We start from the raw sequence: 15,285 nt of genomic DNA on the forward strand, positions 1-15,285 counted from the left end.
TCTCGATTTTCCTCCTACTTGACTATATGTTAGTGCTTGTGCCAATTTAACTAGTCCAGCATGCAACAAAGCTGCATTTTAATACTTCTCTTTTTCTTTTTCCCCCTCTTTTGTTTTTCAGTATGAAGTTGCTGTGCTTTGCTGAGTGAGGTATTGATATAGTTATGGTTCTGCACTTTAATTCTATCACAACTTGTTTCTGGCTTCCTGCCAAGAAAAACAGAGCAGTGCCGATAGATCCTACAAGAATCACATGCTTTATGGACAGGACCTGCAGTTCAATACTTTTGGAAATTGTGCTTACGCCTTGAAAAATCTGTCAAATATTTCCTTCCTAGCTTTGCAATCATTTTTTTTTTTTGGGGGGGTTTTGTTTTTCAATACCATCTGTAAAACAGCTATTCATGTGGAGATCTATGACTTGTTTGAATTGAAGTTTCTGCTGCCTTCTATACCGAGGTTCCCTGAGCTATTCTTGTAGTTCGTCATATTATGAATATAATATGTCAGTTTTTCTCCCACTTTCTTCCTCTTACTATTTGCAACAGCACATTTAAAACGTTAAGAAGACTGTTGGAGTTTTTTGACCAAAATATATCCCTTGCCGTAGAAAGCTTTTCCGTTTTGTCTTTTGAAAACGATTTTAGGTTAATCTGTGTCAAGGAAGCGCTCAAAAGGTTTTTGAGATGTTTATGTTCCTTTCTTAAAATCATACTCTAGAATGATTACGTCATTTTTGAGCTCCAACCAATTCAGTTTAACTTTTCCTTGTGAGTTGCTTCCATATCTATACTCAAGGATGGTGAATTTCTAGTGTTGTGATTTGTGGCAATATTTTTCTGCTGAGATATTAGAAAATTTACTTGAGGCTTGGATAAGGAGTTTGTTCTGCAGAATAAGTCCCTCCATGTGAATTTCAGGATACACTAGTCCTTGGGTCTGCGTTTTTCCTCTCATAGATTTTGGGTCTTGGCATCATGTCGTTAAATGTTGCATTTGTCACCTCCACCTACGGCCATTCATGCACTGACTTATACCTTCAGGCCAAATGTCTTGATGTTTGTTCATTTGTATTATGTCCCATATATCTGCACATGAAATCTGACATTCACAACTTTCATGTTGCCCACGACTTTTAGTGGCTGGGACTGAACAGCACTTATACAGGGTGTCACAGTTCAAAGACATTTCTTTTCTCTAGTGGCAAAGACAGATCGGTCGCCTTGAGTTCAGGAGGGAGTTATGAGATCATATTGTTTCTTTCAGTGGAACATTATCATTTGGTTAGTGGCGATTGAAAGCATTTTCGCAAATTATGTTGCAGTAGCCATCTGCTTTTATTTGCATTCCACAGAGACAGCCCCACCTCGCTGTTTTAATAAGAGAAAACGGTACAAGGTGAACTGGACAGTGTAACAACTCAGGTGGACATCACCGATGCCCGGTTTGAGATGATTCGCAACCACGCAGTTGATTGTTGAGTTGAATCGTACCTCACGTGGATGAGAACGAGGGAAGATGAGCACTTACATGTTCCTTGTAGATTTAACCAAAGTCCGGCCCTTCTGATGACATAACCCAGAAGACTATATACATCGTATAGCCCGTCGACGCATTTGGTTGAGGTACCTTTCGGATCTTCCTGTTCTCTCTTTTTTTTATTTTTTTTGCTTGCGTACTCTCATCACATGCGGTGGGTGAATAGCTGACTCGGACAATGCATTGACCTCTTCTCCTCCAATCAATTCCATAGTCTCTAGCCTCTGTGTTCAGCTTCCTTCGATTCGATTTGATGTTTGGGAGCGACTATTTCTCCAAGGTCAGCATGATTCTTTGTAGATATATGTCAACGACATCATAAGTCATCGCCCGAGTTGTTAATTCACATCCTCGGTAGGTAATAGGATAATATGGGAAGGTTCGAACCGGTGAGGTGGTTGAAAAAATCGGAGCTGTTAAAATCAAAGGGCACATCCGTCAACTTGGGAACGATTGTCTCTTCTTGACTTTCTAATTTTCCATGTCGATTTTTGTCGTTCGGGTTCCAGATTGGAGAAATTGATTTAATGAAATGGTGTTAGAAGTTTCGCTGAGAGAGAAAGAGTTTGTATATGGCCAGCTTTTTCTAGACCGATCTTCCTTTCTTTTTTTGTCTTTTTTTTTTTTTGCCAACTCCTTTTTTTAGTCTTTTGAAAATGATATTTTAGGAAGAGATGGTTAAGAGACAGCTGGCATTTTGGGGCGGGGCGTTAGTTGGATTCGCGGGACGCGCAATCACCGCTTCGAGGGGGCCCGCCCTTTGACGGCGACTTTTACTTCGTTGGGATAACGCCGTCTGCTTGCTTGTCGTTTCCTGGAATGGGGCATGTGGGCGGGCGCCTCTCTCGATAGCCGTTGGTCATTTGAACTTGTTTTCTTCGCTTTTGGCTCCAAAAGGTGAAAAACGAAAACGCAGAGTTGAATGGCAGGATGACAGGGGCTTTGCACTTTGCAGTCGAACGAATGCATGCCAGACTTGCCAGTCTCCGAGCTTTGAAGTGGTGTTTGGCTCTTTCTGCCGATCACGTCGGGTTATTGGAGTATTTCTCGGTTTAATTATCACAACACGAATATCCTTGGAGATGATCTCAAGAGGATTCGAACTCGTAATCATGCTTCTCAAGGCATGATATGTTTTTAAGAGTTTAATCAGCTTGAGCATTCTTCAAAACCGAGGGAGTCATCGGTGAACCAGATTGGTATTAAGGTGCGCCTAAGTATTGGACTATCACTTTAACGAAATAATTCATGATGTTGTGACATGTGAGAAATGAAGTGAAAAATCAGATGCTCATACAAAATGCCTCATGGTATTTTAGATGTGCATGAATATCGGTATTGTTTGGGAATGATAGTCGAATGTCATTTTCCATGCATTTTACCAAATACATATGTGTATCTTTTTGACAAAATTTACTTGTGTTGCTCTTTATCTCCTGTTGATCTCGCCATCACTTTTGCTGATGGAAAAACTTGATGAAAACTGTCATGTAATTACAAAGAGGTTTGTGGTTGCTAAAAACAATCGAGTCCTAAATACATTTCTAGAATGATAAAGCTTGCGGTTGATACCTTTCTTATTTTGTCAGTTTCTTTTCGGACTTGTCTAATCCTACGAATTCAATATGTGTAGTTCAATCATCTCTAACTCTATGGCGTCATCGTATTTCGCAGCGTTGAATTTGAAATGTTCACGCGGAGTGCACGGGATAATTAATTAAAGGGATATATTTACTAGAAATCTTACAACTTGTCACGAAAGTGCATGTGAGTTTTAAAATTTGCAAAAAGTACAATCAAGTCCTAAAACTTATAAAGTCGATTCAATTGAGTCCTTCCATTAACACAGTCAATTTTTCTAACGGAAAATACCGACGTGATATTTTTAAATTAATTTTTTGATCCTAAGTGGCACTTTTAATTATTTTCTTTTGTGAAATATTATTGATTTTAAATTAAAAATTGAAAATGGCTAAAAAATTATTTGAAAAAATAACAAGAAAACTGGAAAAAAAAAAAGGGTAGGGCCCCGCGATGAGACCTTGCCGCTGCTGTTGCCCAATGCTGAGGCGCCGGCGGAGGTCACTAGCCCGGGCGAGGGTGGCCGGTCCTAGGCGAGGGTCGGCGAGGCCTCCCTAGATATGGGTTGAAAACCCCTCCCCTTTTGCATCTCTTTCTTTACTTCACTTCTCTCTCTCTCTCTCTCTCCTCCTCCTCCCCACTTTGAATCACCGAGCTCTAATCTAATCCTAATGATCGGGAAGGGAGTTCTCGGGTCTTGATTTTCTTTCGAGTATTGGGATCCCACAAAGAAGATCTTCTACAACTTCTGTGTTTTCGCAAATTTCTATCTACTCGATTCACTAGAAGAGTGAATTTTAATCCTCTTTCGACAAAAAGTTGCCATTTTTAAGACAGATACGGATGTGCGTAAACGATCGTCGTTTGCAAGTAAAGACCGGGCTTAGGTCAACGTCATATATGGCGTTGACCGGTGGCAGATCTTGCTCTTCCTCTTGTTCCACGCCCTTCTTTGCAATCTAGATCCAGGTGATGCCTTGCCCGTGCCTAGCGAGCCTCGGCGGCCTCGCCTAGGGCCGACAAATGCCTCGCCTCGAGCCGGCCACCCTTGCCCGAGGCCAGCGACCTTCGTTGGTCCCCCAACCGATGGGCGGCGGCGGCGGCAGGGCCTCACCGGTGCGGCTTGCCCTTTTTTTCCCCCCCAATTTTGTTGTTTTTTCTTTTCAAATAAGTTTTTAGCGTCTATCTGTTTTTAATTTAATATAAATAAGATTTTGAAAAAGAAAATATTTAAAAATTCCACATAGCATAAGAAAATTAATTTGAAAATGTCACATCAACATTTTTCGTTAGATAAATTGACGGTGAAAACGGAAGGACTCGATTGAACCAACCCGACAAATTTTAGGACTTGATTGTATTTTTTGCAAGTTTTAGAACTCAATTGCACTTTCGCGACAAGTTGCAGGACATATAGTAAACATATCCCTTAATTAAATTTACTTTATGTGTCAACCTTTTTCCTATATATCTTTGAACATTGCTCCTTCATATGTTAGATCTCTTGTGAGCAACGACATGTACTTCGCAGACGGAACGTTAACGGAAGGGGGCAAGAGTCAGGAGGATGAGGAGGAGAGAGAGAAAACGTGTTTCGGTTAAATACAAGATCCTGGCAATAGGACTGAATTATAATTTTATTTGGGGGATTAGGTGCAAACCCTAGATGCCCCCCCTCTCCCACTTCTTCTTCTTTCACCCCCAACATTTCTTTATTCTCTCTCTCATCTCCTTTTCTCAACCACTTGGGAGGAGGATTACAGCCAGTCAGCCATGTGGGATGCTGGCCCTAATGCAAGACAACAACCCCTATTAGGCCCCCGTAATTACGTACGTGCCATTGGCGTTTGTAGCTTAGGGGGTTGAACCGGACACGCCATTGAATTTCTTGCACCTTCTTAGCTGGGATTGCAAAAGGTCAAGTTTAGGCCGCTAGCGTAAAAAAGTGGAGTGGAAACGTGAAAATTCGGACACAAGAAAGGACTTTGATGTGTGGTGGTGGTGCTAAGTTAATTTGTCCACATTGCTTGATTAGTTTCGAATGCGGATAAAAAATTTCTCTTATACTTATATCATCATAAACATGCGTTGCACTTCCTAAGAAGAACAATGGTCATTAGAAAGTTGAATGCGAATTACATCAAAACATCGATTCGCATATTTCCTGCTCTCTTAGGTTTAAGATTAAGTGAGCTTACTCGATTTCAATGCGCTAGTTTTTTTTTTAATTTATCCAATGGAATTTAAGTAAGTTCTCTTCTCGCTCCTTTGTTAACCCCAACTAATTTACTTACGGCATTAAGTCTCTCCCTTTACTTTTCATAAAAAGGCTACTGCTACAAATTTAGGGTCCAGATTGGCGGTTCTGGACAGAATTTCAAACCTCCCTAGTGGCAATCCCGTAATTAACACCCGAACCCACGCCCGGAAATTCAACTCCTCCCGAGTCTTATAGGGGTCGCTCCTCTAGCCTTCGTTCTGTGTCTTTCAGCTTCGCCCCCAGCAGAAGAAGAGAGGAAGAGCGCATTTTTCATCGTCCAAGCAAGACCCGGAAGCAGAGGAACTCAAGAAATCGCTCCGTTCACTCATTCAAGCGCAAACCCAGAAACAAAAGCACCGTCGACATGGCCAACAGCTTCTCTCCATCGCCGCGGCCCTGCCTCTTTCTGATCTCGGCCGTCGTCCTAGCGAGCCTCCTCTTCTCCGCCGTCCGCGGCGGCGGGGTCGGCGAGCACGGCCGCCACCACCTGGGGTGGGCTGGCGGCGCCGGAGCCGCCAGATCGCGCTGCGAGGGGTCGATAGCCGAGTGCCTGGCGGCGGGCGGCGACGGCGAGGGGGAGTTCGATCTGGACTCGGAGTCGAACCGGCGCATCCTGGCGACGACCAGCTACATCAGCTACGGGGCGCTGCAGAGGAACACCGTGCCCTGCTCCCGGCGCGGCGCGTCGTACTACAACTGCCAGACCGGCGCGAGCTCCAACCCTTACTCCCGCGGGTGCAGCGCCATCACAAGGTGCAGGAGCTGAATCGTCTTTTTTTTTCCCACAATTTTTTTAATCTTTTTTTCCTTTTTTTTGGGGTTTTTTTTTTTACCTTCATTTTTCTTATTTGTTGGGTTTTGGTGGGTCCGATTGATTGTCATACGTTGTTATTCTGACGGAAACATTGCTGGTATAAACGGGACGCATCTGTAAAAGATTATTGATTTCATCAAAATTTTCTCCTCCTTTTTTTTTTTTTTTGGGAATTTTCCATGAATTGCACCAGAAAAAGAGAACAAATAAACGTTGGTGGACCCTCTGATTCAAGGGAGGATTTAGGAAGAAGTACGATGAAATTGGTCTCATTGGTTACAGTTTTTAGGGCAAGATCTCGCAATTTTTTCTTGGTTTTTTCTTCTTCTTTTTCACTTTGGTATTTGGTTTTACTTTCTGGGCGTGCTTGGTAAATCTTTTCCATTTTTTTTTTCGTGTGATTTTGTTGTCTCTTTATACTTTTTTTACTTTTGTTGCGAATTGAAAATGGTGTAGGCCGTTCGAAATAGTATCGGAAGACGGCATATGGCAGAAGTTGCTCAACCACTCCCATAGTTTTATATGCTGTCTTTCTTATATTTTTCGGTTTGGGAAAGAGAGAGAGAGAAGAATAGAAAAAGGGTGTGCCATGTCTGCCACCTTTCATCTACATTTTTAGAGAAAATTATTAAAAAAGTCTCTCGACTTGTTGCATTAGTATCAATTCAGTCCTAAACCTTTCGGTTGCATCGATTCGGTAATTCGGTTCATCCGACGAATTTTGATCAAAAATCGCTAGCGTGGAATTTTTTCAAGGTCTAGCTTGCCCTCGGCGATCTCGGGAGAGGGCCCCCACCAGCCTCTGATTAGGGCTGGCGTGGGCCGAGACCCTTGCCTAGGGCTGGCTGACCCTCACGCAAGGGCCGACGAGGGTTCCGGCGACCCTCACCTGCAAAAGGCAAGAAAAAAAAAAGGAAAAAAATGAAATAAATAATATTAAAAAATGTCCAAGCCAACATCGATCGTCCGATGTGGCGTCGTCGGTGTATAAGTTAGTTATTTCCGATTAAAATTGAACGGATGGACTGTATTGATGTCAATGCAATAAGTTTAGGACTTTTTCGGTACTTTTCTCTACATTTTCTTAATGTTGAAACTTCAATAATTGGTACTAAATAATAAATATAATCTTGATATATCAAAGGGTCGTACAATAAAGATTAAAATAAAGTGAAACCTTTTTCGGGTTAAAGCGTTCCACGTGAAGTGCATTATTGGAGCCAAAGCGGACGAGGTAAACTACACTTTTACGAAAAATCCCTTCCTTCTAAGAGACCGTCTTCCCATGCGAAATTAGTGGCTTATACATATCCTGTAATTCATAATGTGTATTTTAGTATGAATTATACATTGAATTTGTATCGTATCTTATACAAATCAGCTCATGTTGTATGGCGATGATGCCATGGGCATCAGACTCGATAACGATTAGAAAGTTCCTAATCGCCGTCGTCCATATACGTCGCGGAGAAATTTTACATGCGATGACGGTGTAGAAATAAGGAGGCAAAAAAATAATAATAATAATAATAAAGGTCCTTCCAAAGAACTAGTCAATGGGAAGAGTTACCCACGGTTGTGTTTGCCTTTTTGTTTGACAAAATTTCACGTCGGGAGTTTTCTCTAAGGTCTTTAGCTGATCGTGAAGTCTTCTCGTCGTGTGCGTGTCTGAGCATGAGAAACTTGTCACAAGGAGCATCTTTAGTATGTGTTCGGTTATTAGTTAAATTTTTCCAAGGGCTGGGATGTACTTCGGTGGCGATGGAATAGTAATTTTTTTTGTACCTTATAGCATCAACATAAGGGAAGGACACGTACTTACGTAGCAATGGATTGATTACCGCTGGACGCCGGTCTCTGCCCTGTGCCTAGGTGGCGAACGATGACCGGCGGCGAACAGCTGCTATGAACGGGTTCGTGGTGACCGGCGACATTCTACTTCTCTGAACAGTTTGTATTCCTTATTTTCTCCTCTTCGTGGCCTTCGCGGTATCTTACTACCGTAGTATAATTTGAATGGGTAGGTAAAACGTTAACCGATGATCGGAACGCATTTTGCAAGTAGCGGGACATAATTCAAGAGGAAATGTCCAGGGAAAGCCGTCCAAGTTTGGCGATTTTAGAGATATTGATGTCTCATCGAATTAAACTTGATATAACCACATACTAAGATTAGCTTTATGTTGATACACGAGCCTCTTAGACCAATTAATCGCTGTTTCCGATCGAATTTAAAACGAAGTCGTGATTGGTAATGTTGATAGCATTCTTGTATTATGATTTTTTTAGGTCTTTGATTCGATCGAGTCCTGAGGAAGCACGGAATTGAGTGCGGTAGGGCATTTGTTTATCTCTTAGAACCTAGGGTATGATCTGGAAATTGCCTCTTCGAACTATCATGAAACTCGAAACTTATTGATTTCACTAGTTTCAAGGAATCCTAATCTGTGTCGGGATTTGTATACATATAAATGTGAAAATTTGATAAAGGAAAAGCAAAAATACCATCACAAAAAAATTTATAAATTAATACATTCTACTTTTTTGAACCGTTTTTATTTCCATTTTTTGTTTTCAAACACTCCGAGCTGAGAGTTCTGATGGCGCTCAAACGGGTAGGGGAGAATGCCATGGACCGTGGTTTTCGCAATGAAACCGGTCAATCACATGACCGAGAAGCTCAAGACTTAAAAGTGTCTTGGCATCTAGAATATTCTCTTGGGATTGCTAGGGTTCTCTAAAATATTCTCAAGGGTGGACAATATAGTAGCTATTCCGTGTTCTAGAACTTTCTTATTTAATATCGATAGTTGGTTAGATGGGGAGATGCAATATAAGCCATTAGATCGAGTCTAGATCAACGGTTGTAACGTGAGGCTCTCTAATATAAATAGAGGTGTCATCCCTCATTTTAATCATCCAACGAAAACGAAAGAAACAAAACAAACATTCTCTCCTAGAACTTCTAGAATGTTTTGGAATGGAAAATGCTATAGGCCTAGGCCAGTCGAAATAATAGGAGAGTCAGAGTTGCAAAATTAAAGCTTAAATCTGTAATGTTCACAAATAAACAAATCAGTTAGATGTAAAGCTTTGAGCCACAAAAGATAAAATAAGCTCTTTGAAGAAAACACAAAAGTACAAAAGAAGGGGCACACATTCGGAGTTGTGTATTTCTCCTTTTTTGTGAATGCTTGTATTAAAAAGTCTCAAATCGGAGAATTAATATGGTGTAAAGTAGATTAAAATATCTAGATTGATCCATAACTCATTGGCTTAAAATTTTTAGCAAAAGTTGATCTAATTGAATATGTTGACGGGCTCACACTTGGCGATTTTCCTTAAAACAATATTGCGTTTTTGCTGTGGATTTCCAACAATACTCTATGACTATATTCCTAGAACTTACTCATGATAAATGAGAGCCAAACAATTATTTACAATGTCACAAGTTGCGACTCACAACGACCCCAGTCGGCCACAATGAAAGGAAAAAGGCCTTATATACATTTTAAAAAATTTGCCAAATTATTAATATTAGCATCGGTCGTCTTACATAGCATGTCCGATGTCCACATTCACGATTTCCAGCAAAAATGGGTTGGGAGGATTAAATTGGTAAATTGTCTTAAAAATTTTGGACTAATTGACTAAATTGAAAGATTAAGCACTGAAATGACATTTGAATAATAGATTTATGACTTTTTTGATAATTTTTCCTTCATTTTACTTATTGTTTGTAACTTAGGAAAAGGATTAAAAGATGCTTTGAATATAGGTTATATTTCTTGTTACGATCCGCAATAAATTATCATCCAAGCAATTTAGTTCTTTTGAAAAGTATCCTAATTTTAATTTGTTAATTGAGTCATACACAAATGCCAGGAAATCACTTGACTAATCTAACTTATTTATTCTAGGGATAAGTATACTTGAAATCCTAAAATTTATCATGAAAATATAATTACGTTACAAAACTTAGAAAATGTGCAATCAAATCTTAAAAATTGTCAAATTAGTGCAATGGATTCATTTCATTAACTCTGTCCAACTTAACTAATGAAAAATGCTGACATGACTTTTTTTAAATATTCTTTCTCACCGCAGCGATAATGTGGCAAAAACATGGAACACAAAGCTAAAAGACCATTTTGGTTTAAAAAAATATGATTGTTTAAATAAATTATATTCAAATTAAATTAAAAATAAGCTAACTATGAAAAATAAAAATAAAAAGGAGTTGGAAAACAGGCGGTGAGGGCTGAAGTGAACATTTAAATAAAATTTATCTAAAAGTTAGATTTGGACTAAAATAATATCATTTTAACAGCGTTGTCGTCACACGACATAGAGAAAATAATTCAAAAAGGTAATAAAAACAGTATTTTTGGTCAGCCATGTCAGAGGGAGTTAACGTAAGGGCTCGATTATCACAATTTGACAAATTTTATGACTTAATTGCACTTTTTTTGCAAGTTTTTGGACTCGATTTTGCTTTTGTGACAAGTTTTATAATTTTCAGTGAACTTATTTCTTTATTCTATACATTTGTAACAAGAAAACATTTCGCGGCATATGCAATTAAACTTTCATTGGAGGGAAATACCTCAAATATGCTAAGATATACGTCTTGCAATTTTAAGAAAATACTGTTCGTCTCCAAATGTTTAAAAAAAAATCAAATACTTTCTCCAACACCCCCCTCAAGCTGGTGGCTTGTATATGCCGAAGATGCCTAGCTTGCCTAGCAAATATGTGTGTTGTCTCTAACATAATGGCTTCGTGAAGATGTTCGCAAGCTATTTTACAATTCCAATTCCTTGAGTTATGGCTATTCCTTCTTGAATATTTACTTGAGTGAAGTGACAGTCAACTTCTTTGTGCTTCGTTCTTTCATGAAAGATCAGATTTGCCTAGCTTGAATGCGGCATCATTGTTACAAGATAATTTGCTTGCTCCATCAACCGATACAACAAGGTCCAAAAGTAAACATCGTATCCAAACTATTTTGCAAGCAGTCTTTGTCATAGCTTAGTATTCCGATTCGGCTGACGATAATGAGACGATTGACTGCTTTTTCATCTTCTATGAAATCAAGAATTTTTCCAATTTAATACAGAAACCAGTCCCATTGCACACGAGTATGCCATGGAGTGGCAGGAGCAAGCTGATCTCACTTGCACTTGTCTTCATAAGGCATCTAAACGGATGAAGAAGGGGGCGGATCAAAAGCGGCGGCACGTGGAGTATGAAGTTGGAGATCAAGTGCTATGTAAGCTACCGTTGCGGTACAAGGGCGTTCACAAGGCACTACTCCGACGATATGAGGGGTAGTTCCGAGTTGTCCAGCGGGTGGGCAATACAGCATACAAACCGGAGCTCCCGGCTAAGTTGAAAATCCATCTGGTGTTCCACGTAAGTATGCTCAAACCATTCCATGCAGATGAGGAAGATCCGGATCGAGGAAAGTCACAATCGACACCGCTTGGGGCAAAGACATCATATGATCGAGACGTCGATCGTATATTGGTAGATCGAGTTATGCGGAAATGATATTGTGCGTCAAGGAAGGAGTATCTAATTTGATGGAAAGGCCTACTAGAGAGTGAAGCGACATGGGAACTTGTCGAGTCTTTGTCGCAGTTCTAAAATCAGGTTGAGGAATACCTGGCGGAGAGCACGGCGAGGGCGTCGCCGGATTAAGTGGGGGAGAATGACACGGTCTGGGAGAATTGAATCACCTAAGAGGGTTTTTGGCAAGATGGACCGTGGTCTTTGAAGGAAGAATACCCTAGAGAATTCTAGAAGATCCAAGGGCGGAAGATAGGGGAATTTCTCGTGACTGTATTTATTGCGAGTAGATGGTAGTTGGAGAGATGTAATCTTCACTGTTAGATCTAGGAGGGATCTACGAACGATATCTCATGAAAACTTGTAAATAAGGGGACCTCCTCCCCTCGTTATATCATTTCATTCTCACGAGTAATAGAGTATACAGACATTTTCTCTCTAATAGTTTTCTCTCTCTAGAATCTTGTGAGTTGAGCGGGTAAGGCTGACTTAGGGAGCGGAGTTACTAAGACCGCATGGGTTGAGCGAGGATTGAGTCTTGAATCGATTAGCTCGTGACACATACCTCACTGAAATGTTGATCTTGACTCTCGCCGTCGGTCGACACAAAGGAAAAGTGGCCGTCCACCTCGAGGAGCATGCTGTTGTGGATGAGGGACGCCTGGGAGTCGACACTCGATGAAGTGGCGGCATTCCTTCCAAGGAAGGGAGATCAGTTTCTCCTGCATATTGGATTTCCCCTAGCTCTCCTTACCATTGATGGTCAACATTACCGAACCACTGTAGAAACTTACAACGTTCGCCGGGTTCCCATAAAAAATGCGATAGTACTTCTCCGCGAAAAATTTCCCCAAGTCAAGGGCAACGTCGTGCGCATCCCACCTTCTCCCCTTGTGCGAAGGCTGGATACGCGACGAATTTCTGGAATTGACTGAATATTGGTATGGATCTTGATCTTGACAGAGAAGAAGGGGAGAAAGAAGAATCAGGTGAAGGCTGGGTTGCAGGCTTAAAGACGATCGGGAGAGATGGGATATGCGACGAATTCTGGAATTGACTAAATATTGGTATGGATCTTGATCTTGGCAAAGAAAAATGAGCGAAAGAGAGGAGAAATTATTCGGTGGTTAGCAACCACCATATCATTGTCTTACGTGGCGCACGAGCTTAGGTGGCTCCATTTAAAGGGCAGCATGTGTTCTGTGACATGGACCATCTAATCTGAAAAAGAAAAAAGCTATTTATTTCTCTCTCCTGTGGCTAGCTGGCGACTAAAAAAGTACTAAGCACAAATTTCAAATCCCGCTTAAAATTCTCTCTCCTCTTTTCAACTTTGAAGGGCCCTTTACCTTCTTACTAGAGAAGAACAACGGAGCTCTCTTTCTTTCTCCATCGCCTCTGCCCCCTCCTTCCACTCCGCCAGAGCTCCTGCCGGACATGGTTGTTGCTGAAATCTGCCTCTGGCGCGTAGAGCTCGGCCGATTGCAGCTGCTAGGTCTCGGGCCCCTTCCGCCTCCCGAGCCTCATTGGCTGCTACGATTCATCAGCTCCTTTTTCTCTCACGCACAATTGAGCACAAGGTCTTTGCTCGCGTCGGTCTCTTGGGAACCCTAGCAATGTCCACTGTGGCCGCACCACCTCTCTCAGCCTCGACAACTTCTGGGCTTCCGTCCGATTGCGTCCCTCCGACGAGCTCGTCATCACACCTCACCCGTCCACGATCTCGTCCACTTTAATTCTCTCGATCATCTTGTAAGGTTCGTCTCGAGACAAGCCTTACAAGATGGACAATTTTCAAGGGCTTTCATTTTCCCCTCTTCCGGATTACTTCCAAGAGCATGAGATACGTTTCCACAAATTCATAATAGGACACCTCGAACATTTTAAACTATACGACAAAATATAATAGCCCAACCCCCTATTCCCAGCATAGCCTCCTCCGAGTTCGGTTTCTTCTAATTCTAAATTGGAGATCAATCAAAAAGTTTTGGCGACAGAATGAAGAAATAGGAGGTGACTAGCTGCGGTGCTGTTGTATATTGGAATGCCTTAGATTTCTCTTCCGGAACTTGAGAAAGCATGTCCAGTACAGTACCCTTGAGGATAAGACCCTTTGCATAGAATGTATCGTGAAAGCTCGCGAGAGCGTGGGTTCTCTCGTGCTCTGCACTCGCCAGATATAGGCAGCTCCTTCAATATCATTCATAATCATCGCATTTCGAGATGGACGGTGTCGTGTTCATGAGCTAGGTTATAGCAGGGGTAATTGGTTCCAGGGTGGATATGTTTCAGACCTAGAATCAACCTACCTTGTTATAATTGATTCTTGATTTTTGAAATCTGGAACTTACCCTTTTTTTTTTTTTTTCCTGGAACTGGTTATAGAAACTACCTTGTTTTTTTGTCTGATTTCGGGATCTACCGGAGAACCTACTTTTTTTTTTCCTTCCTTTTTCAATTTCATTTTTTACAACAAAATAATACTAGTAAGAAAACAGCTCAAAGTAAAAGATGGTCAACATAAATCTCTATCCGCCAAACGCATGGTCATTTACAACTATAAACGATAAAAAATTCAAACACGTAGCTAGTTATAATTATAAATGATAAAAAAATTCAAAAGCATAACATAAAATATAAATGTTAATTATAAAACCTTGTTTCCCATTCATTAAAATAAAATTTTAAACTCCATTCTCCATTCATCCATGAAATAATTTTTCCAAAAAATATAGAGAAAGGAGACAAAGAATAAAGAAGAAACAAATGAGGCAAAGCAAATTAAGTTATGCTCAACCTATGTTCTTATTATAGCTAAGAACCGATTCCAAAATCGTTCCGGTCCCAGGTGGGTCTTCACTTGGGACCGAAATCAGATTTGTTCAAACCGGTTCCAAATTTTTGGAATTGAGAAGCGGACCCATTCGTGTTGGAACCGGTAATAGTATTAGTTTTTTGGGCGGGAGGTGCAATCTGATTCTCGATTTTACCTGGTCCGATTGGACATCCCTAAAAGAAACATCCAAACGGGTGGGACAAAAGGTAAATAGCTCATAACAGATTTAAGAAAAAAAGTAGAGATAAAAGACTAATTAAAGATTACATTTAATTTTGAGTTGCTTGCAACTTAGGATAGGAGTAAATCCTAATCAACGAAAATGGCCAAGCCGCAGAATTGGCTAAACTTGCCGCTCACGGCATGATCCGAACTCGTCATCGCACGAAAGACAATGTGACCCCTTTACCACTTCGTCGTCACTCTACTCCTTCACCAGGATTCTTCCGCTTTTTATCTGCATGGGACTAAAAGAGATGAAATGTGAAAAGACATAGGAACTTGTTGCGATGGCTACGCAGTATCCGCTAAAATTATACGTGATATACGTTAGTGTAGCATGTCGGTAATGTCCTAACTTAGAGCTACCCAAATTTCCTTAGCAAACATACAGAAGAATAGAAAAGTATGATTAAAAAAAAAAGAAAGCTCAAAATCTAGTGACTATATCAGGTAAATTTTTAC

At 40.7% G+C, this 15,285-nt stretch overlaps 2 protein-coding genes across 10 annotated transcripts in view; both read left to right on the top strand.

Moving 5' to 3' along the window:
• The window catches only part of LOC115752807, a 43,659-nt gene extending 28,862 nt beyond the window's left edge, over positions 1–14,797 (top strand). For 8 of the 9 annotated variants that reach the window (XM_048283746.1, XM_048283738.1, XM_048283735.1 and 5 more), the window contains one exon: positions 122–432. The gene's annotated coding sequence lies outside the window, so the exon portion shown is untranslated. Of the gene's footprint in view, positions 1–121; positions 433–11,940; positions 11,944–14,781 lie in introns of those variants that run through there. The other variant, XM_048283753.1, reaches the window with a different exon arrangement.
• LOC115752813 (protein RALF-like 33) lies at positions 5,484–6,257 on the top strand. The gene has a single exon (XM_030691189.2). The coding sequence runs from the start codon at positions 5,745–5,747 to the stop codon at positions 6,144–6,146; it is 402 nt and encodes a 133-aa protein (XP_030547049.1). The 5' UTR covers positions 5,484–5,744; the 3' UTR covers positions 6,147–6,257.
• Positions 14,798–15,285: the final 488 nt, after the last annotated feature.

The sequence above is a fragment of the Rhodamnia argentea genome, chromosome 1 (assembly GCF_020921035.1).
Source record: "Rhodamnia argentea isolate NSW1041297 chromosome 1, ASM2092103v1, whole genome shotgun sequence".
NCBI lineage: Eukaryota > Viridiplantae > Streptophyta > Magnoliopsida > Myrtales > Myrtaceae > Rhodamnia > Rhodamnia argentea.